The sequence below is a fragment of the Saccopteryx bilineata genome, chromosome X (genome assembly GCF_036850765.1).
Source record: "Saccopteryx bilineata isolate mSacBil1 chromosome X, mSacBil1_pri_phased_curated, whole genome shotgun sequence".
NCBI lineage: Eukaryota > Metazoa > Chordata > Mammalia > Chiroptera > Emballonuridae > Saccopteryx > Saccopteryx bilineata.
The window spans coordinates 79,545,372-79,571,465 of NC_089502.1; the positions used below are offsets into that span (position 1 = coordinate 79,545,372).

At 42.7% G+C, this 26,094-nt stretch overlaps 1 protein-coding gene across 2 annotated transcripts in view; it reads left to right on the top strand.

Moving 5' to 3' along the window:
- Window positions 1-25,667, top strand: part of SLC16A2 (solute carrier family 16 member 2) — a 185,041-nt gene extending 159,374 nt beyond the window's left edge. The window contains exons 2-6 of one of the 2 annotated variants that reach the window (XM_066250045.1): window positions 12,835-12,979; window positions 16,124-16,574; window positions 18,232-18,375; window positions 21,402-21,630; window positions 23,166-25,667. In XM_066250045.1, the coding sequence (XP_066106142.1) occupies window positions 12,835-12,979; window positions 16,124-16,574; window positions 18,232-18,375; window positions 21,402-21,630; window positions 23,166-23,386 (1,190 nt within the window). In that variant the 3' untranslated portion in view covers window positions 23,387-25,667. The remainder of the gene's footprint in view (window positions 1-12,834; window positions 12,980-16,123; window positions 16,575-18,231; window positions 18,376-21,401; window positions 21,631-23,165) is intronic. The other variant, XM_066250044.1, reaches the window with a different exon arrangement.
- Window positions 25,668-26,094: the final 427 nt, after the last annotated feature.

Sequence of the window (26,094 nt, forward strand, 5' to 3'; positions counted from 1 at the left end):
GCTTCTTGAGGTATGCCTGTAATGCTATAAACTTCCCTCTCAGGACTGCTTTTGCTGTGTCCCATAAATTTTGAGTTGATTTATGCTCATTGTCGTTTGTTTCTAGAAATTTTTAAATTTCTTCTTTGATCTCAATGTTAACCCATTCGTTATTTAATAACATGCTATTTAGTTTCCAAGTGTTTAAATGTTTTTCAATTTTTTTATTTTGGTTGATTTCTAGTTTAATGCCATTGTGATCAGAGAAAGTGCTTGATATGATTTCAATCTTCTTAAATTTGTTGAGACCACTTTTGTGCCCTAACATATGGTCTATTCTAGAGAATGTACCATGAGCACTTGAAAAAAATGTATATTCTGCTGTTTTAGGGTAAAAGGTTCTGAAGATATGTATTAAATCGAGTTGATCTAATATGTCCTTTAAGTCTGCTCTTTCTTTGTTAATTTTCTTTCTTGAGGATCTATCTAATGATGTTAATGGGGTATTGAAATCCCCTACTATTATAGTATTGCTGTTGATCTCACCCTTTAAGTCCATCAAAGTCTGCTTTATATATTTAGGTGCTCCTATATTAGGTGCGTAGATATTTTTAATGGTTATATCTTCCTTTTGGATTGCCCCCTTTATCATTATGCAGTGACCTTCTTTATCTCTAACTATGGTCTTTGTTTTAAAGTCCATTTTTTCTGATATAAGTATTGCTACCCCAGCTTTTTTTCATTTTCATTTGCATGAAATATTTTTTTCTATCCTTTTAGCTTCAGTCTGTGTGCGTCTTTTGATTTAAGGTGTGTCTCTTGTAGACAGCATATGTATGGGTCCTGTTTTCTTATCCACACAGCTACCTTATGTGTCTTGATTGGATCATTAAATCCATTAACATTTAAGGTTATTACTGATATGTAATTGTTTATTGCCATTTTTTTCTTTAAAACTGTATTCCTCTTTTGCTATATTCTTTTTTTCCTTTGATCTATTTACATCAGGTTCCTTAGCATTTCTTGCAGCCTTGGTTTGGTTGCAGTAAATTCCTTGAGTTTTTTTGTTGTTGTTTGTAAAGCTTTTTATTTCTCCTTCAATTTTAAATGATAGCCTTTCTGGATAAAGTAGTCTTGGTTGTAGGTTCTTGTTCTGCATTACTTTGAATATTTCTTGCCATTCCCTTCTGGCCTCAAGTGTTTCTGTTGAGAAGTCAGAGGTCATCCTTATGGGGGCTCCTTTGTAGGTGATAGTCTTTTTTTTCTCTAGCAGCTTTTAATATTTTTTCTTTATCATTTAGCTTTGGTACTTTAATTATGATGTGTCTTGGTGTTGGTTTCTTTGGGTTTCTCCTTAATGGAGTTCTCTGTGCTTCCTGAACATGTGAAATGTTTTCCTGCCTTAATTGGGGGAAGTTTTCCACTATGATATGTTTGAACAAAGTCTCTATCCCTTGTTCTTTCTCTTCTTCTTCAGGAACCCCTGTGATGCGGATGTTATTTCTCTTCATGTTGTTACAGAGCTCTCTTAGAGTTTCCTCAGACTTCTTGAGTCTCTTTTATTTTTCCTGCTCTGCTTCCATGCCTTTATTTATCGTGTCCTCTAACTCGCTGATTCAATTCTCTGCTTCATCCATCCTGCTTTTAATTCCTTCCATTGTATTCTTTATTTCAGATATTGTATTTGTCATTTCTGTCTGATTCTTTTTTATTATTTCAATGTCCTTTTTTATATTTGTTATCTCTCTTTATTTAGGTTTTTGTAATGGCCATCTATGGTTGTTCTAATATCTTTGAGCATCCTAACAATCGTTATTTTAAACTCTGCATCTGGTAATTTGGTTATATCTGATTCACTTAGGTCCTTTTCTGGGGATTTCTCTTGGTTTATTTGTGTTGTATTTCTCTGCCTCCGCATTTTCTCTTCACGGGAGTGGCTGTGATCACGCGCTCGGGTGCAGAAGCGTTGGTGGCCTTAGCCTTTGCCCGGTCCCTGTGTGTGACATTATGCTCGGTCCTGAGGGCACTGGCGAGCACCTTTGCTCAGATGCGGGTCTGCGCCTGTTTCCGGGCTTTCGCCCTGCCCTTGCAGGAGGAGCCCGCTCGAGGAACGGCTGCTAGCCTTGGCTCTACCACCGGGCAGGACTGTGTGCCCAAGCTCAGCTCAGTAGCGGAACTCCGCCTCTTCTGTGCTTTTGCCTCCACCCCCGCGGGAGGAGCTGGCTACCAAGTCAGACTGCAAGCCTGGGTTGCACGGGTGGAGCAAGGCTGTGCTCCTGTGCCCTTGCCCAGGGGCTGGTCTCCACCCTTTCCAGGTTTCCCACCCTTTTCCCGCAGGCTGGATTACAGGCTGCCGGCAGCTGAGCTTGACTGCTTTTGCATGCCCCCTCCTCTCCAGCCAGGCAAGCTTGAGCTCACACCTGAGACAGTGGTGGCCAGCTGGCTTCTGCCCCTGCCAGCAGAACTGTGCTTTTGTCTCCCGATGCCGCCCACCCTCCGGCGAGCTCTCAGCCGTGTGGGTGGGGGTGTTGCAGCTCGGACCCTAAGACTCACTACTGTAGACCCAAAAGCTCCCTCCTTCTATGTGACTCTGCTCTGAGTGCCGCGGGGGAGCTTGTTTGGCTGCTCTCCTGCTTCTCTTTGCTGGTATTGCTGTTTCCGGGGGAAATATTCACTTCAGCTTTGGGGATTGACTCATCCCAGGGGTTAGGGTGGCTATCTCCCAAAATGTTTCTCCCTGTGCCTCCTAGATTACACTCTCTTCCTGTTACTCTGGTCCTCTCCTCTCTCCCTGTCCCCAGGAGCCCCGGGTGAGTGGTTGTGAGAGAGATGTTCTGTGCGGTCCCTTTAAGAAGGATCCTGGGTCTGAGAAATCAGACTCTTTCTCACAAACAGTATCCTGACTTGTTTCCAGCTAAATACTGTCCTTACGCCTCTTCTAGGCTCTGGGGCTGCAGGCTGGGGCTTTGTTCCTGGGATTCAGCACCCTCCCCTCTCTGCTAAACTCACTTCCCACCATGCGAGTCTCTCCCAGCTGCTGTTCGCTCCGGGGAGCTGGGCAGCCCTCTCTGCATTTCCGCTTTTCCTACCAGTCTTGGTGTGGCTTCTTCAGTGTTCCTTGGTTGAAGAGTCCTCTTAGTTTAGTCCAAAGTTGGTTTTTCCAGATGATAGTTCTTAAAATTAGTTTGTAATCCACTTTGGTTCTGGGAGGTAGATGTTGGTACGTCCGCCTACTCCAGTGCCATCTTGTCTCCCCCCTTAACATTTCTTGTAGCATTGGATTGGTTGTAATGAATTCTTTGTTTTTTTTTTGTTTTGTTTTTGTTTTTGTTTTTTGTCTGGGAAGCTTTTTATTTGTCCTTCAATTTTAAACAATAGCCTTGCTGGATATAGTAGTCTTGGTTGTAGGCTCTTGTTCTGTATTACTTTGAATATTTCTTGCCATTCCCTTCTGGCCTCAAGTGTTGCTGTTGAGAAGTTGGATGTCATCCTTATGGGGGCTTCTTTGTCGGTAATAGCCTTTTTTTCTCTAGCTGCTTTTAATATTTTCTCTTTATCTATTGGCTTTGTTATTTTAATTATGATGTATCTTGGTGTAGATTTCTTAGGGTTTCTCTTTAATGGAATTCTCTGTGCTTCTTGAACTTGTGTGTCTTTTCCCTGCATCAATATAGGGAAGTTTTCAGTTTTGATTTGATTGAACAAGGTCTCTATCCCTTGTTATTTCTCTTCTTCTTCAGGAACCTCTATGATGCAGATGTTATTTCTCTTCATGTTGTCATGGACCTCTCTTAGAGTTTCCTCAGACATTTTGAGTCTCTTTTCTTTTTGCGCTCTGCATCTGTGCCTTCGTTTGTCTTGTCCTCAAACTCTCTGATTTGATTTTCAGCTTCATTCATCCTGCTTTTATTTTCTTCCATTGTGTCTTCATTTCTGAAATTGTATTTGTCATTTATGACTGATTCTTTTTTATTTTTCAATGTCCTTTTTTATACTTGCTATCTCTTTATTTAGTTGTTTGCTAAGATCATCTATTGTTGTTCTAAGATCTTTGAGCATCCTAGAAATCATTATTTTAACCTCTGAATTTGGTAATTTGGTTATATCTGACTCATTCAAGTCCTTTTTGGGAATTTTTATTGATTCATTTGGGTTGCATTTCTCTGCTTTTTCTTTTTGTCTTTGTATAAGAAGGGTGTGTCCACTGTATTCCAATGGGTGTGGCCTCTGTGTTCCCTAGGTGTGGTCTGTCTACACGACCACCACCCCCTCTGCCACTGCTTTGGGTGTTTGGCCATTCAGGTATGGGCGTTGCCGGCACTGGCTGGCTATGGCTGTCACTGCAGTTTCCGCCTCTCCTCCATGGGAGGGGCTGTGTTCTTGGGTCTGTATCTACAAGCCTCGGCCTTCACCCCGCCACACTTGGGGCCGCAAGCCTTGACACTGCTGGCATGGGTGAGCACCTTTGCTCAGCCATGGGTCTCAGCCTATTCCTAGGCTTTTGCCCTGCCCCCATGGGTGCAGCTCTGCTCATGAGTTGGGCCACAAGCCCCAGGCTCCATGGGCCAGGTGGGGCTGTGTGCTTGCACTCAGCCATGGGTCTCCTCAGATCCCAGGCTTTTGCTTTTCTCCTGAGGGCGGGTTTGCAGGTGGACCTGCAGCTGGCTGGATTGCTTTCATGTGCTTCTTCTATCCCCGCTAGGTGAGACTGAGCTTACACCGGGCCTCAGTCGTGGCTGGTTTGGCTTCTGCCCCCACCGACTAGACTGCCCTTCCGCATCCAGCTGCTGCCTGCACTCTGGTTAGCCCTGAGCAGTGTGATTAGTGGCACTGCACCTCAGACTCTAGCACTCAATACTGTATTCCTTAAGGCTCCCTCCTTCTAAGTGACTCTGCTCTGAGTGCCACGGGAGAGCTTGTTTGGCTGGTGTCCTGCTTCCCTTTGCTGGTATTGCTGGTTCCAGGGGAAATATTTACTTCAGTGTGGGGAGTGGTGACTCAGCTCAGGTGTTAGGGTGGCTGTCCCTCAAAATGTTTCTGCCTGTGCCTCCTAGTTTACACTGTCTTCCTGCTATTCTGGTCCTCTCCTCTATCCCCGTCCCCTGGAGCCCTGGGTGAGTGGTTTTGAAAGATGTTTTCTGCGTGGTCCCTTTAAGAAGAATCCTGGGTCTGAGAAATCTGTCTCTTTCCCTCAAACAGTATCCTGACTTGTTTTGCAGCTAAATACTGTCCATACACTTCTTCTAGGCTCTGAGGCTGCGGGCTGGTGCTTTGTTCTCGGGGCCCAGGGCCCTCCCGTCTGTGCTAAACTCACTTCCTGCCATGCGAGTCTCTATGGACTGCTGTTCACTCCTGGGACCTGGCCAGCCCTCTCTGCTTCCCACTTTCCTACCAGTCTCTATGTAGCTCCTTCGGTGTTTCTTGGTTAAAGAGTCCTCTTAGTTTATTCCAAAGTTGATTTTTCCAGATGATGGTTCTTAAAATTAAGTTGTAATCCACTTTATTTAGGGCAACTTTTGTTTAGGTTTCTCTTTTTTGCATAGTTGAGGTTATACTGTCTATACAGTTTTGTATTCTTTCTCATTAAACTTTATAGCTTAAATATCTTTTCATGGCATCATTATAGGCTCTTTATATTCAGTGCAATCTTTATAATAAATTTTTCTGCATCTTAAGTTTATTGGCACCTACTTGATAACTTTCTTCCTTTTAATCTTTATTTTTAATTTTTAATTTATTGTGTTGATCTGGTTTAAAGGACCAATTTAATCTTTTTAATGTATTACTGAATCTGGTTTGCTAGTACTTTTTGAGAATTTTAGGATCTATGTTCATCAGGATATTGGCTTATAGTTTTTTTTTCTTTGCAATGTCTTTATCTGGTTTTGGAATTAGGATAATGCCTCATAATAAAATGAGTTTGGAAGTCTTCTCTCCTCTTGAATTGTTTCAAATAGTTTGAGAAGCACAGGTGTTAGTTCTTCTTTGAATGTTTGGTAAAATTCTCCTGTGAAGCCATTCACTCCAGGACTTTTGTTTGCTGGGAGTTTTTTTTATTACTACTGATCTTTGAGCACAATTTCTGTGCTCTGCAGAGTTAAGTGAATGAGACGACCACTCCACAGTTATATCACTACACTTTAAGTTTCACTCAATCTTGCTCCCCTCTTTCAACATTCAGCAAAATAGTTGGCTTATTATTATTGTTGTTATTAAGTGAGAGGCAGGGAAGCAGAGACAGACTCCCACATGTACCCTGACTGGGATCCACTGGCAAGCCCCCTACCAGGCAGTACTCTGCCTGTCTGTCTGCTCCATTGCTCAGCAACTGAGCTATTTTACCACCTGAGGAAAGGCCATGGAGCCATCCTCAGTGCCCAGGGCCAACTTGTTCCAACTGATCCATGGCTGCAGGAGGAGAGGAAAAGAGAGAGATAGAAGGGGACAGAGTGGAGAAGCAGATGGTCACTTCTCCTGTGTGCTCTGACTGGGAATCAAACCAGGACTTCCACACACTAGGCCGATTTCTACCACTGAGCCAACCAGCCAGGGTTACTGCATCAGGCTTTTAAAAGCACATTGCAGTACTAATTCAGTGATGTACCACTAAATATCTAATTGTTTTTTTGTTAAATTGTTGAATAGGGAAGAAGAAATGCTGGTACAGGAGGTAGCAATGTGAGTTCTAGAGAGGGATAGAATGGGGATTTAAGAAAGTTTGCTGGTGCTGGATTAGTTCAATGTTGGTTTTGTTTTATTTTTAACATATCTTTGCATCAAAATGAGAGTTTTATTCCTCTTGTTAAAATATACAATCTGATTACTGTGTTTTTTTGTGTGTTGTTCAAAGAAAATTGAAAACTTGTAATATGATTATATATATTTTTTAACATGATAATATATTTTTAATTTTAATTCTTATGAATGTATTAAATGTATTGAGACAAAAAATGGGCCAAAGACCTTAACAGACTCCTCATTAAAGAAAATATATAGATAACAAATAAGCATATCAGAAGATACTCAACATCATATGTCATCAGAGAAATACAAATGCAAACAATGAGATACCACTACATACCTATTAGAATGGTCAAAATCTGAAACACTGACAACACCAAATGCTGATGACTATATGGAAAAACAGGAACTCTCATTCACTGCTAGTGGGAATGCAAAATGGTACAGCCACTTTAAAAGATAGTTTAGCAGTTTCTTACAAAATTAAGCATACAACTTAACAATCTTGCTCCTTGCTATTTAACCAAATGAGTCAAAAATTTATATCCATACAAAAATTCACATACAGATATTTATAGTAGGTTTATTCACAATTATAAGATGGAAGCAACTAAGATATCTTTCAGTAGGTGAATCAATCAATAAGTTGTGGTCCATCCAAATAATAGAATATTATTCTGTGCTTAAAAATGAGTTATCAAGACGTGTGGGAACCTTAAATGCATATTAAAAGGTGAAAGAAGCCAATCTGAAAAGGGTACACACTGTGATTCCAACTATATGACATCCTGGAAAAGGTAAAAAACCCTATGCAGACAATAAAAAGATTAATGGTTGCCAGAGGCTAGGTTGAGAGGAAGGATTCTTAGGGAAGTGAAAATATTCTTTGTAATACCATGATGATGGATACATGTCATTAACAAAAAAAGCTATACCAAATATAACTTAAACTTCCTTTGACTGTACAAAAGATACCTTCCAGCTCAATTAATCCATTGTTATTGTATTATATTTTATTGTATTCAAAAGGGAAAATAATGGCAAGTTCTAGTTGATGAAATGTAAGACGATTTACTAAATTGAAGTGTTTTTTACTTATTTGATGATACATTTGAACTATTTATTTGAAAAGCCAGCCATAATAAAAATACATATATAACATAAATGAAATCTCTCACTGGCATTTCCTGCTTTGCTGCATAAAGAGTTTTTTATAACATCAGATTTACTGAGTTATAATTTACATATAGTAACATTCACCCCTTTAATATGTTCAGTTCTATGAATTTTGACAAAAAAATACCACCACTACATTTAAGGCATGCAACATTTCCTCACTAAAAAAATTTCCCTTATGCTTCTCTATAATGAATCCTCTCCTTCTATCCTTCCCTCTGGTACTCACTGATTTGATTGTCCCCATAGTTTTAACTTTTCCAGAATTTTATATCAATGAAATCATCTGTGTCTGCTTTTCCGTTAGCACAATGCTTTTGAAGGTTGTCCATGTTGTTGCTTATAACAATAGTTCATTCTTGTTTTTTGCAGAATTATATTCCATTATATTAATATACTTATTTTTCCTAACTAGCCACCACACTGCTATACATTTCTCAGCCAATTTGGCTGTTTAGTATAACCATGTGACTGAATGCTGATCAATAGACTGAATTATATTAATATACTTGTTTATCCATTCACCAGTTGAAGTACATGTTGAGTTATTTCACTAGGTTTTGGGCGTTATGAAAAAAGCTGCTATGAACATCTAAGCACAGATTTTTGTGTGAACAAAGTTTTTGTTTATCTTGGGTAAATACTTAAGACTGGGATTTCCAGGTCATATGATAATTGTATATTTAATTTTATAAGAAGCTGCCAAACTGTTTTCCAAAGTATACCATTTTGCATTTTCATCAGCAGTGTATGAGATTTCTGGTTCCTCTACATCTTCACTAGTACTAGGTATTGCCATTTTTATAAAATCTTTTTAGTGAGTTTAGGGGGTATCCCATTGTGATATTCAGCATATTTTCATATACTTAATTGTCATTCATATTGTGTGCATTTGTGTGTGTGTGTGTAAATGTTCAACTTTTTTGCCCATGTTTTAAATTAGATTGTTTGTTTTCTTCTTGTTGAGTTGTGAGAGTCAACTCACATTTGGATTCTGAATACCATTTATTAGATGTGTGTGTTTTCAATATATTTCCCAGTGTGTGGCTTGCATTTTCATTTTCATAATAGTATTTTTTGAAGAGCAGAAGTTTCAAATTTTAAGTTTAATGTATCATTTTTTCTTTTATGAATCTTATTTTTGTAAATATCTATAAAATTTTGCCTAATGGAAAGTCAGAAAGATGTTCTTATATACTTCCTTCTAGAAGGTTTTTAGTTTTAAGTTTTACATTGAAGTCTCTGATACATTTGCACTAATTTTTGTATATAATGTATCTCTCAGTATTTACAAAGCTTCCTTATACATCTAATGATCATTAAAAAAATCTTTGAGGAAGGCACATTAGGAATTTTAATCCCCATTTTACAGATGATAAGATTGAGGATTAGAGAAGTGCTGTGTGACTTGCTTAAGGTCCCATAGCTATAAAAGGGGAAATTGCAAGGTAAGAGGTAAAACTGTGATGAGAATTCAGGTCTTCCTGCTATCCCATGCCAGTACTTTGGGAGCCAGGCAGCTAGGGCTCAAGATGGTGCACCAGTAAAGCAAATTTTCCCAGTGGGGATCTGAACGACCTAATAGGCACTAAGGTAAGAGACACAGGCATTGGACTAGCTCTAATCTCACTCAGACTCACTTCTCTGGCCCACTTGGGCCTCTGCAATTGAAGAGAGCCCAAAGCTGGCCAGGTGCTCTGAACAGGTGATATTCAATGATGCTTTCTGATGATAATGTTGATGATTATGATGATAGTGATAATGAAGACTTGGAATGTATTCATAGGAGAGCTGTGAAAGTAATTACAGAGTTAGAAATTAAGGCTAAGAAGAAGAGTTAGGCCTGACCAGGTGGTGGTGCAGTGGATAAAGCATCAGGCTGGGATGTAGAGGACCCAGGTTCGAAACCCTGAGGTCACCAGCTTGAGCACAGGCTCATTTGGCTTGAGCACAGGCTCACCAGTTTGAGTGTGGGGCTGCTAACTTGAGCATGAGATCATAGACATGACCCCATGGTCACTGGCTTGAGCCCAAAGGTTGCTGGTTTGAGGCCCAAGGTCACTGGCTTGAGCAAGAGGTCACTAGCTCTGCTGTAACCCCCTGGTCAAGGCACATACAAGAAAGCAGTCAATGAACAACTAAGATGCCATAATGAAGAATAGATGCTTCTTATCTCTCTCATCTCTCTCCCTTCCTGTATGTCTGCCTCTCTGTCTCTGTCACAAAAAAAGAAGAAAAGTTAGAAGAACTAAGATTATTTAGCCTGGAAAAGAGAGGCCCAAGATGAAACTGGACAACAGCCTTCAAATAAACAAACAAAAACTCTTGTGCTTTATTTCTGAGGGCTTGGAAAGGAGAAATGAGCTAGAAGAATATAAATGAAAGGACAAATTCCTCTCTAGTGAACATTGTTACAGACTTAATAGCTTTTATAAATGGAATAAACTCTGAGAGAGAGATAGAGAGAGATGGAGAGACAGGAGAGAGATGAGAAGCATCTACTTGTAGTTGCATCACTTTAGTTAATTGTTTCTCATCTGTGCCTTGACCTGAGGGCTATAGCAGAGCAAGTGACTCCTTGCTCTATCCAGCGACCTTGGGCTTCAAGCCAGAGACCTTTGGACTCAAGCCAACAACGATGAGGTTGTGTCTATGATCCCATGCTCAAGCCAGTGACCCCACACTTGAGCTGGTGAGCCCGCACTCAGGCCAGCGACCTCAGGGTTTCAAACCAGAGACCTTAGTGTTCTGGGTTGATGCTTTATCCACTGCACCACCACAGGTCAGGCTGGAATAAACTCTTCTTATTCAAGTTTGGAGCCAAGGATTTTCCCAACATGGGCTTTGATGAAGAATTTCAGCATGATGGTTACATGACCCTCTTGCACAGTGTCCTTAGAAATCTTTGGGTAGCTCTTGAACCTGTCTTTTGTTTGTGGCCTTCCTTGCTCCCTTGTCCTAGCATCTTCACAGGACTGTTCCAATGACCAAGCTGAGCCTGATTTTAGCTCTTGAAAGCTTAATTAATGGCCATGATCTTTGGCCCTGAAGCCAAGTAGCCAAATACTTAAGGCTATAGATCTGACTTAGCATTCCTCAAAGGGCCTGAAATGTTGACTAGTCTAAATATAACTGCAATGCTTGAATCCTCTATTTTATATCTAGCTTCTGCTTGCACACCTCTAATGATGGGAAGCTTCATTCATTCCAATAGAAGATATATAATAATACAATTAACTTTGGACTAGCAATAAGGTGAGTTGGGTTTGAGTCCCAGCTCTGCCACTAACTTGTGTGATCTATGGTAAGTCCCTTCACATTTTTGGAACTCTCTCTATCACTAAAATGGTAGTGGAGGGATATCTGTGTTTTAGTTTCTATTGGTTTAACTGCTATAACAAATAGCCCTCAAATTGAGTGGATTAAAAAGCTGTAGTACATTTACATAATGGAATACTATGCAGCCATAAAGGAGAAGGAAATCTTACATCTTGTGACAGCATGGATGGACCTGGAAAGCATTATACTAAGTGAAATAATCCAGTCAGAGAAAGACAAGCACCATATGATTGCACTCTATTTATGGACTCTAATGATCAAAATGAACTAACAAACAGAATAGAACCAGACTCATAGATACAGAGAACAGACTGACAGCTGCAGAAGGGAGGAAGTTGGGGGGACAGGTGAAAAAGGTGAAGGGATTAAGCAAAGAAAGAAAATTTCATAGATACTGACAACAGTATGGTAATTACCAGAGGGAAATGGAAGTGGGGGATGTAGAAAAGGGTAAAGGGGGGATAAATGGTGATGAAAAGACACTTGCCTTTGTGTGATGAACACACGATACAATATATAGATGCTGTATTATAGAATTGTACACCTGAAATCTATATAAATTTTTTTTTTCTTTTTTTGTATCTTTCTGAAGCTGGAAACGGGGAGAGACAGTCAGACAGACTCCCGCAAGCACCCGACCGGGATCCACCCGGCATGCCCACCAGGGGCGAGGCTCTGCCCACCAGGGGGCATCGCTCCGCCGTGACCAGAGCCACTCCAGTGCCCGGGGCAGAGGTCAAGGAGCCATCCCCAGCGCCCGGGCCATCCCTGCTCCAATGGAGCCCTGGCTGCAGGAGGGGAAGAGAGAGACAGAGAGGAAGGAGGGGGTGGGGGTGGAGAAGCAAATGGGCGCCTCTCCCATGTGCCCTGGCCAGGAATCAAACCCGGGTCTCCCTCACGCCAGGCCGACACTCTATCGCTGAGCCAACTGGCCAGGGCCGAAATCTATATAATTTTATTAACCTATGTCATCCCAATAAATTCAATTAAATTTTTTTAGTAAGTGAATATAACAATAATCAGTGGCTTAAAGGACAAGAAATGTCTCTATTTCTTATGTAACACTCAGGGCATGTATTCCATATTGGAGAGGGGGGGAATTTTGCTCCAAATAGTTAGTTATTCAGGGACCCAGATAGAAGTGATGACAGTTCTGGCAGTCTTAATACATGGTTCCCAAAGTCACTCTGTAGTTGTAGACCACTGGAAAGTAGAAACCTGATAGGACTTTTTTATGGTCCAGGCCTAGAAGTGGTATGTATCACTTTTACACCCAGTCTATTGATCTGCATTCAGTCACACGGTTATACTAAACAGACAAATTGGCTGAGAAATGTACAGGAGTGTGGTGGCTAGTTAGGATTCATCATAGATTTGATCTTTAAAGGCCTCCTGCTCCAGCTCTGAAGTTCTGGGTATTTATAAACTAGACTCTTAGTTCTCACATTGCCCTGCCACAGGTACTAGGGGGTAGCTGGCTGGCAGTGCAGGCAGATTCAATGCGCCCTGTGAAAGGCAAGAGAAGAAGAATTGAGATACCAGTCATACCACCAGATACCACATTAAGCTAAGATATCTTTGTGCTTGTTTTCTCTGCAGCATGGGTAGGAGCCCTCTCAATGGGCATGATCTTCTTCTGTTCTCCCATTGTGAGTATATTTACTGATCGTTTGGGCTGCCGAATCACAGCAACTGCAGGGGCTGCTGTCGCTTTCATCGGCCTCCATACCAGCTCTTTCACCAGGTAAGGCCAAGAGTTGGTGGACATTTGCCCAAGCCTAAGGGTTGGCTTCTTTCAGGACTTCAACTAGGGATACTCTTCTCATTACAGAATTCCCTGTGACCTTTTAAATGTAGGATCCTCATTGTCCAATGGGACTCATCTAAGTAGGGCCCCAGTGCTCATTGAAAAGGAATATCCCCAAAGAGGACCCAAGAGTTCCAAAGTGTTGGGAGAAGTCTAAGTTTGGGAGTTCACACAGCTGGGCCCATATCCAGTTTTGGGCACTGAATGGCTACGGAACAATTGATGAGTACCATCCCCTCTCTGGGCTTCAATTTATGGATCTGTAACATGAGGAGATTAGACCAGATGATCTTTTCAAGTCTTTTCCAGCTCTATTTTATGCCCCTTCAATGTACCACATATCTCATGACCTCATCTGCCTTCTCAAGAATAAGCTTTTAGAGCAAGCTCATGTGGACACCTACCGTTACAGGATTCCTGAAGGAATCTTATGCTGAAAAAGAGGTCAGCTGAGCCAAAGGCTATTTAGCATTTATGATGCCTTTCAAGATATTTCTGGCTACCAATGCATGGACAGTTTGTGGTAGATAAAGATTCATGTCTTGGACATGAGAAGGGATGTTTAGTAGCATCCCACTCTGAGGTACAAAACTGGCACTCAACTCCGCAGCCAGGCCTAAACTAAAGTCAAACTCTGGTCCTGTTGGTTCTACTGGCAGAACTCAGTAGTGTCAGGCAAGAAGGTACAGGTTCATTTCTTATTTTCTGCCTGCCAGCTCTACAGATGCATGTCTGCAGTTGAGGGGAGAAGTGAAAACTCTCCACCACAGATTGAGAAATGGGATTCCTAAAGAACTCCATCAACTTTCTGCCAAAGACACTTTGGAAGTTATGGTACCTCCTACTTCCAAATCTTCCTGGGCCGATATAGGAAAATACTGGCCTAGAGATGCAATTAACTTGTCAGAAATTTGCTTTCTGAGCTTAGCTCCCCAGAGTAGGACCATGATTATGTTCTCTAGGCCTAAGTTTTCACTCACATCAGAGAATGATAAAGGTGTTCTGCCACAGACAGCTTTCTTTATGATTTGAGCATGTCTGGCTGCCCAGCTTACTTTCCTGCAGAGTTTGGATCTGTCCTGCAATAGTTCCTTGGCTTGGTCCCACATAATTAAAAAAGAGGAGGGGAAAACCATGTCCTACCTGGAACCTGCTCAGCCCTCCCAGGGAAACAGCCCCAAACCCTTTTAGAACCCTCTATTGATTGGTCTTATTTGCCCTCCCTAAGCTGGTATCTGGCTCCTTGTGAGAAGGAGCTAGGCATCAGAAGCTGCTCTAGTGTAAGCACTAACACAGCAGAGGCCTGATTTTTAAGTCTAAGCAGAGCAAAGTGTAAACAAATTAGCAACATACGGATCCCGTTTCCCTTCCAATCCACATAAGCTCTTACAGGAGGGGAAGGAGCTCAGATGTGTTTTCTTCTGGCACTCTTCTTTAGGCAAATTGGAGGAGGCATTCTGTTCTCCAGCCCCTAAGTCCCTCCCCAAACTCTTTGCCTTTTTTGTAAGAACATCTTCAGAGCCAAGAAATTTTCTGGATGGCTTCATATCCAGTGGAAAAAAAATGGTTCTGCTTGTGGCTAGGGCTCCAAGTGATCCTTCCTGTTGTCTGAATCAGGGCTATGAGTTCCTTAGGATGATGTGAGGTGAGGTAGAATGCAGGCAGAGCTGGAAAGGACTTGGAGAACTTATGTAGGGGCCTCCTGCCTTGGGGCACAGCTAGAAATAGATCTACTACATTGCACCCTGGACTGAACCTCATGCTTTTTCCCCACTGGCCCTCACTCTGAAGGTCTCACTCCTGTCTCATAGACAAGGTCCATGGTCCAGGCCATCCCAATGAATCTCATGGGAGCAGACCCCAAGGAATCTGACAGAAGAGAAGCAGCGTGCTTAGCTATGCGTTCCAAGGGGAGGCAACCCTTTTGAAACCAAAGCCCTTGCTTATATCCAGTGAATACAAGAAGATGTAAATCAATGGTAATGATAGCTGTGATTGGAATCATGTGTGCTAATACATCATCAACTCTGCAGCATAGGGTTCAGTCCCTTAGTATGAGGATAGGCTCTATGTGTGGGAAAGAACTGCCTGACCATGGAGAATATTAGATAATTAAGTGGTTAGATGAAAACTATTGCAAAATATGTGGAGGCTTCAGAAAGAAACCAAATTCTTCACCAGGCTGTGCTAATATTTTTGAAGGCGGAAGATGGCTGGCCAGGCTAACCTTCCCATGGCCTTTTCCCTGCTGACTACTTTGTCTTCTGTTACAGAGGCTTATGGCTAGCACAGGGCCTAAGCCAGATTTTAAGCCAGAACCTGTCTAACTTTTTGATCCTCCATTTCTCATCAAGCAATCAGGTTATGCTGGGAAGATAATCCATACCATGTCTAGCAACAAGAGCCAGGCTCTGAAAAGTAAACAGACTTTTAACCTCAAGATCCTCATGGAGATCACTTAGGGCCTAGAGTTTCTTGGGATATTCAGACATTGGGCAGAATTGGGAATGAGCTGTTTCTCAGGAGGTCACCAGCCATGCTCTGAAATATTAAGGGCTCTGAGCATGGAGAAAATACTAAAGAGTACTATGGAGGGTCTCAACTTTCCAGAATCTTTGCTTCTTGCCCACCTTTGTTGTTACTTGGCATAAAGCTTTGGCTACCAGCTTACCCATGCTGTCTAGGTGAGCAGTGGGTGAAACTGTTTTCTCTAAGGTACTAATTCATTCCTTGTAGCCCCTTATCTAGCCTTTGCAAAGGCTGGTTCTGACTTTGTTTTGAACAATAATCTCTGATTTGGTGCTATGACTCAAAATAGACTCACACAGACCTGGAGTCAAGTCCAAGCTTTGCTGATCTCCAGTTATGCTACCTTGGGTGAATTACTTCTCTGAGCTTCTTTCTTTCCGTCTACAAAATGGAGATCAGAAGGTCCTGTTCCTTCTCTACTCTGAGGGTCAGTGGTATGTGGGGCTGTGGGTGAGTGGTGGGGGAATACAGGTCTCATGAGGGTGAAAGGAAAAGGGCAGGTGGATTTGCTGGTCAGGCTGCTGAGGATAGTTCTTGGTGTCTCTCCCACAGCTCACTAAGCCTGCGTTACTTCACCTATGGGATTCTCTTTGGTTGTGGCTGTTCCTTCGCCTTTCAGCCATCTCTCGTCATCCTGGGCCACTACTTTCAACGCCGCCTGGGTCTGGCCAATGGTGTAGTGTCTGCTGGGAGTAGCATCTTCTCCATATCCTTCCCCCTTCTCATCAAAATGCTGGGGGCTAAGATAAAGCTCGCCCAAACCTTCCAGGTGCTGAGTACCTTCATGTTCATTCTTACACTGCTCTCACTCACCTACCGGCCCCTCCTGCCCAGCTCCCAGGACACCCCTAGCAAGAGAGGTGTCAGCACCCCGTGCCAACGCTTTCTGGCTCAACTCAGGAAATACTTCAACATGCGTGTGTTCCGCCAACGTACCTACCGCATCTGGGCCTTTGGGATTGCTGCTGCTGCCCTTGGCTACTTCGTTCCCTATGTACACCTGGTGAGGAATACCCACCCTACCTGCCCCAAGTAACCTGCCTGAAGTCAGAGGGTAGGGGTGGAGGACACTGAAAGGGTAGAACTGGGACCTTGGGAAAAAGAGACAAACAGTACAGTGTGTCCGTAACGTCATGGTGCACTTTGGACCAGTCACAAGAAAGCAACAAAAGATGATAGAAATGTGAAATCTGCACCAAATAAAAGGAAAACCCTCCCAGTTTCATACCTATTTAGTGCAGTTCGATGTGGGCTCACGCACAGATTTTTTAGGGCTCCTTAGGTAGCTATCCCGTATAGCCTCTACAGACTAATCACTGACAGATGGCCTACCAGAATAGGGTTTCTCCACCAAACTGCCTGTTTCCTTCAACTGCTTATCCCACCAAGTAATGTTATTCCTATATGGTGGAGCTTCGTTATAAACGCACCGATATTCACATTGCACTTTGGTCACGGATTCGAATTTAGCGAGCCACAGAACACACTGAACTTTCCTCTGTACTGTCCACATCTCGACTGGCATGGCCATGGGCTGCTCTGCTGTATACACGGTGTTACGTCATCATCTGCGCATGCGCACATGCTGCCACATCATCCTACAGAAACTGGGTTTTCCTTTTATTTAGTGCAGATTTCACATTTCTATTGTCTTTTGTTGCTTTCCTGTGACCGGTCAAAAGTGCACCATAACTTTATGGACACACTGTAGCTGGAGAGACTCAAAGTGGGGAAGAGCACAGGTTGAGGGAAGACCTCAGTGGGAAACAGGGGGAGTTCCTTAGGGGAAGCCCCATGCCTGTGGTTTCTCCTACTGCTAAGTTTAGATAGATTTTCAGAAGATAAGTATCATTGGGATGCAGGAGACTGGCCCAGATGACCTAAAGATAGGGATTTCTAAAAGTGTGTTCTATGGATGGTGATCTTTGTAGTCAAGTGATTTTGTTTACAAAATAACATATATTAGACGTCCTTAGCGTCATACTCTGTAGCAATCTTTTAAAGGTACCAAAAAATCCTGCAGTAAACAAATCTTTCAGCTTTGTTTAACTAGCATCCAACCAATTTGTACAACCAAAGAACTGTCAGTTGTAATAGTTCAGTTATCTTCAGTAGACCTTGTGTTTCTTAAAACATGCTTTTAGAACTGTTACCTGAAAGTTGGTGGATCCTTCTCCCCTGGTAACCTGCTGTTTCCCCAGTCTGTCAGTTCTGGGTCAGGGAATGGGGAGATTGTGGGAGACCCACTGGATTTTCTTGGTTGCTAAGGCTGTGTTCTTAGAGATACCCAGTTTCCTCAGCTGTTGTTCAAAAGCCAAGAATCTAGAAAGCCAAGGGACATACAGCTTTTTAAGCTCTTATTTGGTAAATTTATTTATTGATTTTAGAGGGAGAAGAAAGGAGAAAGAAGAAACAGACAGACAGAAACAATCTGTTTCTGTAGGTGCCCTGACCGGGGATCAAACCACAACCTCTACATATTCAGACAATGCTTTAACCAACTGAGCTATCTGGCCAGGTCCAGCATTTTAAGCTCTTAGAAGCAGTCAGAGAGTTTGTCCCAGAGCTAGGACTACAAGGGAGGAAGTTATTTCCATGGTCCAGACAAGTAAGCTCTTCTTCTTTCTCCTGTCCTGGGGGTCTGATGCTATGCTTTTCAGATGAAGTATGTGGAAGAGGAGTTCTTGGAAATCAAGCAGACCTGGGTGCTCTTGGTGTGCATTGGGGCAACCTCAGGTCTCGGGCGCCTTGTGTCAGGCCGTGTCAGTGACTCCATTCCTGGACTTAAGAAGATCTACTTGCAGGTGAGTGTGGCCACTCTGTCCACTATAAGGAGGAACACTGCCATAGATGTTAGATTATCCTCACTTTTTAGGATAGAATAGTAGATTGTGTCATTGCTGTGCCCTGGGCCTCAACCCTGATACCAGCTTGTTGTATAACACAGGAGTCAATAAAATTCTCTGATCCTCTGTTTCCCTTGTTTTCACATAAATACAATCATCCTTGTTCTACCTCTTTCATCAAGATGGAGTTAGGATCCACTGAGAGCATTATAAATGGAACCAATAATACATTCAAAGATTTTTTTTTATTAATAATGGCTCTCCCATGTGAAAGAGGGAAAGTAAGGCCAGGAGTTAGATGCTGCCTCCAGTGAGGAGTGATCTCATGGCTACGCTACATTCTCTTGGAGGGCCTTGAGCATCTACAACCCAATGTCTCTTTCTTCTAGGCCCAGGCCCAGGTCCATCACCACTTATGCTTCCAGAGCTTCTTGGCACCAAGCATTGGCTGTTAAATGCCATCCTCTTGATTGACACAAAAAAAGTACCATAAAAGTCCAGACCACTCACTTTCTCTAGGCCTCACTTTCCTCATTTATACGAGAATAATTCTTGGCTTTCCTATGTCACCTCACAGGTGAAGATTAGAAGAAATACAGGTGTGACCAGGTTTCGGGAAGTCAAAAAAAATGTTATAGCCATGCAAGGTTTTAGTCCATCTGACAAATGACACAAGAAGCCTCATATTGTGGGCAGTAGCTACATGGATGCTCACAAGGCCACTTTCTGTGTGAACTGGGCTCTGGTCTGGCTTGAATACAAACTAATCCTTAAGCCGTCTATATTTGTCTACCTGACAGGAGTATTGCCTTTCTGACATGGCCCATGCTCTTTGCTCTTGCAGCTGAAGTTTACTAGAGGATGCCCAAGTGTGAAATCCTGCAGAGGGGTGATGGCAGTCTCAGAAAACATGTTATCACAAATAATTCATCAGGAAGTTGTTGAGTTTGGAATCTCCTGAGGAAGCTCTAAAATCACTTACAAGGGCCTCTAACTACACTCACATCAGGGATTTCTCTGTTTTCTGAAAGCCCCAAGTTTTTTTTCCTGAATACCTTCAGTATCTTGGACAAGGTTTCCTCGAGTATTTACATTTACCTCTGTGTTACGTTTGCAAGAACTGCTGAATTTTCTTTGTCAGAGTTGGGTGTATCCTTATGATTCACCCAATCCAATGTCTTATTATACTTGATGAAGAAACTGAGGGAAAGACATATATAGACAGTAGTGGCAGAGCTGAACTCCTCTGTAAAGCTCTTCTCATATTCCACTTTACCTTAAGTGATGGAAGGCATAGCCAAGTCCCAGAGATGATCAGTGACTTGACCAAGGTCAAACCAAAAGCCTATAATCAAGATAAACCAATTATGAAATTTTGAATTCCTATACAAATATCAGCAAAAGCTTAATTTGGATGGATTTTTACATGGGAATATGTCTGGCTTTCCCCGCCTTTTCCATATGCCATCCCTGTGTGTCTTTCCTGTCAGTTTCAGAAGATCCAAGATGCCAAAGGGCATTGAAAACTAGGGTAAGCTAGCCCTGGGCCAGGGCTTTCTCTGGAGACAAGGCAGTACCCCTGCCTAGTCACCTAGTTCACTTCTCACTACAGTCCCTAGGAGAGAGGTAGAGCCTGAGCAGCTTTTGCTTTCTGTTGTGCAGAAGGAGTTCCAATGGAGGCAAAGGCATTAGCTATTCACAAGCAGAACTAAGTTTAGGGCACAGTGCTTCTGCTGAGCACTTCTCCTACCCACCCACCACTCTAGCCCCCTTTCCACTCTTACTTGACTCAGTTTTACCACCTAGAATATGAAGCAATCTTTTAAAAAAGTTTTTATTTACTTATTTTAGTGAGAGAAGAGCGACAGGAACATCGATCCATTTTTGTATGTACCCTGACCAGGGATTGAACTGGTAACCTCTGCACTTTTAGACAATGTTCCAACCAACCAAGCTATCTGGCCAGGACACTATAAAACAATCTTAGAACATTGTAGCTGAAACAATCAACTTTTTTGAGTCCAACTTTTCAAAAATGAGGAACTGAGGCCCAGAGAGGGAAAGTAACTTGTCCCAACTCATCCTTCTGGTGTCTTAGGCTGAGAGTATAAGACAATGGATGAACTTCTTTCTCTCGAGCTACTCAAGATACTCCATCACAGGAATCCTCCCCCCTCCTCCCTGGGTACAGAACTGGGAGAGAAAAAGAGTGTATACATAGCTTCAGGTGTTCTGAGGAGCCATCCAGACCCTGTGGTTCTTATTGTTGGAGATAACAGACAAATGTGTCTGGTGTCAAGTCCTTGGACAGTCTGTTGGAAATTGTGACAACCTACAGGGAAACCTCACTTAGGGCCAGTTCTCAGTTCCAGGAGGGATTTTTAATTTCCAAACCTTGACAAGGCCTCATAGAGGATGTTAAGAAGCAGCTAGATAGAATAGGTAGTAATTAAAGCTGTTTGAAATCAACTAATTGGGTCCTTTGTGTTATATAATGGTATTAACTCTTAATTGCCATACCATTTTGGCTTGGTTGTTGATAGGTAGGTCTGGTTTTATCTTACAGCTGTGCATGAATCTCCTAGAAAACAAGCTGAGGTATCAGGGTTTTTATCCCTAGATTCTGCCTGAACAACCCAAAACACCTTAGGCAAAGTTAAAAAGTCCCCCACTAAAGAGATTTCCTCAGATGGCATGGCCAGGACATTTCTTACCATCTCTAAAAACCAACTGATGAATCTAACAAACACATTGACAGCAATAACAGACTCCCAGTGAAATAGGAGCTCTCTTAAAAACTTTGATTACTTTAATGTAGGGCTTAGAAGGGACCTAAGTAACTATTCAGTCCAACTGCTTTCTGTTGATACCCTGTGGCCCCTTGTATAAGTGGTAGGAATAAGGCCCTGAGAAAGGAGGTATGATTTGCTGTGATCTTGACTGCCAAGCATAACATGACCGACCTCAGGCCATTGTTCTTCTAGGTCATCTCCTTCCTGCTCTTGGGCCTGATGTCCATGATGATTCCCCTGTGCCGGGGCTTCGGGGGCCTCATTGTTGTCTGCCTCTTCCTGGGCTTGTGTGATGGCTTCTTTATCACCATCATGGCCCCCATCGCATTTGAACTGGTAGGCCCAATGCAGGCCTCGCAGGCCATTGGCTACCTCCTGGGCATGATGGCTCTGCCAATGATTGCTGGCCCCCCCATTGCAGGTGAGGCTGATATTACAGGGAGGGTATGAGTGGGGAGTCCTGTCTTTCCTAGGTCCTAGCTTTCCTGAGTACCTCTACTTAAAGTTCCCTTTCCCACTATTATCTATTTAAGCAGCCTTGTCAGAGTTCATGAAACCCCTTACCATTGCTGGTGAAAGAGACTAAGCACAGTATATGTGCATGGATTCATTTTGAGAAATAGGCTTTTCATGGATGTATATTTGTTTCAGTTGAGTTTTATTTGTAGATAGCATGGATGATTCCAAGAGTGTAGAGAGAGAAATGGGTTTGACCTCCTTGACCATTCTATTAATCTAGTATTCCCTTTCTCTTCATAAGCAAGTAATTATTTGCAAGGTAGCTGGACAAGAAGAGAAGATAAAGTGGGCTGTGGTTCTATCAAGACCCCCCTCCTCCTCTACTGGCTTCGGAACTGAGCCTGTAAAAGAGATTTGATTAAGGCTTCATCCCAGGACTGGGCTAGTGAGACTCACTCCTAGCAGGCAGTAGGCAAAATATTGGATTGCTATCTTTCAGCACTTGCAGTTTCTCTCTCCACTCTCCAAGAAAGGCATTATTGGTACCCTAGGAAATACAGGAAACAAGAAAAATCAATGGAAAGACTATTTTATTTCCTTTTTTAGGATTTATTCAAATATTAATTTATGACATTACTTTTCCTAAGCTGGCCAACTGGGCTAACTCAACAAATACTCCTTGAACACAAATTCTGTGCAAGATGTTGTAAGGTCCCTGATTATGCTGTGTGACAGTGTCAAAAGCTTCCAAACAGGCCCTTGTGCCACAGTCACACTGCCCACCAGGGAAGGAATAACTTTCCAGTTTGCTTACCTTTTAAGAAGCCCAAGAGCCTACTTGCCTTTCCTCAGTAGTGTTTCTGGGTTCATTCCTCCTATGAGGTGGCTCACATTAGCATCTGAAAGTGAGCAGAGGAGACCCAGCATCCCATGCCAAATACATGCATGGTATTCGCAACTGACAGGTATGTAGAGGGACCAATCGTATCTGTAACTGGAAGGTAGGATACACATACAGCCTACTCCTAAGGCAAATGGGAACTTAAGAGAAAGGATAAATAGGAACCCAGCTGAATTGTTCCACAACAACACTCAAGCCCAAGTTGGGGGTGGGAAGGTATATCACTGTGAACCAAGACAAGGCTTGGCCATCTTCTGTGTTCTTTTAAATTAGCTTCCCTCTTTTAAATTAACTCCCATACCTAGTAATGACTAAAAGTTAGGCGTAGCTTCATGAAAGTCACAAATGGAGAACTTAAAGAGAAGTTTCATTAGAGTCTATCATAATGAGCTTTAGCCTCAAAGGTCTGCAGCCCTTGGAAGAATCACCTACCGCTGTAATAGAGGTTTCATTTTTTGCAGCTAGAAGAATTTCAATTGAGGGGGCTCATTGGGTCAAAATTCTCTGGATAGGTATTATAATCCCTAGAAGAAGCAGACAGCACCTTTGGACAGTAGGGAAAGCGGAGTTTGACTTTTCTCTCTTAACTGTTTCAGGCCTGCTCCGCAACTGCTTTGGAGACTACCATGTGGCCTTCTACTTTGCTGGTGTGCCCCCAATAATTGGAGCTGTAATCCTCTTCTTTGTCCCTCTGATGCATCAAAGGATGTTCAAGAAAGAGCAAAGGGATTCCAGCAAGGACAAGATGTTGGCCCCTGACCCAGACCCCAGGGGGGAGCTGCTTCCAGGTTCCCCCACTCCTGAGGAACCAATCTAATGTCTCTTCCTTGTCATTGTATGCTCCTTTCCAACCCCTTCCCTTAAACCCACCTTGCTCAGCATTTACATTTTTGCCACCAGCTCACTTATTCCCAAACCTGTGCACACAGCATTTCAGCCACCTGTCCATCCTTTGGAGCCAAAGCTCCAGGTGTTCCAAACTCATTAGCCAAATTCTCTTTGTGAATGCCTTTAAACTTGCCAGGGTCCTTCTCCTCCCAGGATCTAGCTAGGGAAGCTTGGGGTCACCCCCTGGCCTTTGGAATCTCTCCCTATTTTTTCTAACCCCTGGGGGAAGAGGGACGTGGGACCTCTTGACCCCGGCTTGTTAGTCACCCACTAGAAGCAACTGTCAAAGGTGCTACTGTGTCCCCAGGAGCTTGGTGGGAAAATCCAATACTGTGTGCTGAGAAGCTCCTTGTCAACTGACCTTAGGAGTTGCTGATGGAGGGGATATGGGGAAGGGCAGAGAGGTAAATGAGACAAGGAACCTTGTTTTGCCTCAGAGCTTCTGAGGACTGTGGTTTCCCAGGAATTGTGGGTGCTGTTAGTTTTTCAAGTGTACAGATAGTCTCCCCATCAGCCAGTTGGTTAACAGTCTGCTTCCTTCTCCTCTTCCTCCCTTTTATCCTCTACTTCCTCTTCATTTCTTTCCACTCTATTTATTTTTATGACTGTCGTAGACACATGGGTGCTTAAAGAAAAAGGGGACCCAGAGCTTGGACCAATTAGCCTTATCTTGGCTCAGCCCACCCCTAATAGTAGCATCAGTTCCACTCATCTCAGGCTGAGCCACAGCTCACCTTTTGGCCCATGCTGCTATAATCATAGACTGGAAGAGTAGAATATCACATAGGAAGGGGTCTTAAACAGCACTCGCTGATTTTTACGTATTTCCCAGGCATTAACCTTACTCCCAGCTCCCCATTCTTCTGTCCGTCAAATGTGAAGAAATACCTTTCATCTCAGCAGGCAGAGAAGGATGATAACAGATGGAATGGTATGGGGAGGGGTAACAGTCATTGATGTAGTGAAGTACCAACTCCTCCATCTCTTATTTCTCATGATAGGTCAATATTATCTACCTGGGCTAGGCCAGGAAAGGGACTGTTTTAGGGAGAAACCCTTTCCCAACTTGGATTCCCAAAAGGCAGAGGCAGCAGATACACAAGGGGTTGGACACTTTCTTTTAAGAAGGTGAAACCTTGCTAGCCTTTACCAACCAATGTGTCCCCCATACTATGCATCCTAGGCCACTCTCATTAGTGGGTATTAAAAATGCCAGGAAAGGTAGACTCTGAACCACCTTCACACCTCTAAAATAGGTGTCAGATGATTCCCTATTCCATAGACTCTGGGCAACAATTTTGCTGAAGAGCTTTCCCAGGTAGGCTGTGTCCAACTAGCACAACTCTCCTCAACCTCACTCCTCACTTAGTCTTTTTGTGTCTCTTCATCCCTATTCTGGGCCTTGGTCTGTTGTTTTCCTATTACCCAAACTTTTACTCATCTTCATGCCAGGTATCCTTGGCTGTCACTTGGAACTAACAGTAAATTGCCATCCCAAGTCAGGGCCATCCCAAGGCCAGGAGGATGAGGTTACCCCTTAGGGGCTCCAAAGAAGACAGTGGTCCCTAACCATCAGTTTTCCCATTACAAATTGGCAGCTGGGGCACTGTTGATCTCTGATGGCATCATTCAAGGCCAAAGTCCTGATCCGTCACCACTGATCCCAGTTCAGCTCTTACCAACTCCTCAAAAAAGAAAACACACTGGTTCTTAGTTCTGTGGGTAGGAAGGGGCCTAATTATTATCCTATCAACTCAAACAGCAGTGGAACAGAAGCTGGGCCCCAGGAGTCTTGTAATTCCCAGAAGAGACCATTCAAAATAGTGAAGCAACAAAGCCTCTGCTTCCATTCCTATCTGCCCGAGGGCAGTTCTATAGGGCCTCCTTTGTCAATAGCTCTTAATAATTAGGCACTCACTTCTCTCCAGATGAAGGAAAAGTCATTCACAGGTTCCAAATCTGCCCTATAAGGTGTCACATAATACAGTAGGGTGTCAATTTACTTCTTCCACACATATGCATGTGTGGGCTTATGTACTTTTGGAGAGAATGTTGGTTGGTGAAAGCAGCACAGTATTAACGTTGGGGGTAGGATTCAGCCTCATGAATCTATAGTCAAATCTAGGAGAATGAACAAAATCTGGGAGCTTCATACCTGGTACATTAAATCCTCAAAAAGGTTTGGAACAAAATAAACATCTAAAAATCTATCTTTGGTATGTAAGTTGCCTACAAGGGTGAAATAATTTAACTTGGTTAACAGCAGGAAGTTTGGTTTCAATACTGAAATCTCATTTCAAATAAAATTTCTTGGCCAAGGTCTATATGCTCTGTGACAGCAGAAATTTGAAAACGAGCTATATAGGGGTTTGAAGTTGGGTGAACTGTTCAGAACTGGATATTTAAGAGTGCTCTAAAGCATTGGTCCCCAACCCCCGGGCCGCGGACTGGTACTGGTCCATGGGCCATTTGGTACCGGTCCGCAGAGAAAGAATAAATAACTTACATTATTTCCGCTTTATTTATATTTAAGTCTGAACGATATTTTATTTTTTTAAAATGACTAGATTCCTTCTATTACATCCATCTAAGACTCTTGATGCTTATCTTGGTCACGTGATACATTTATCCATCCCA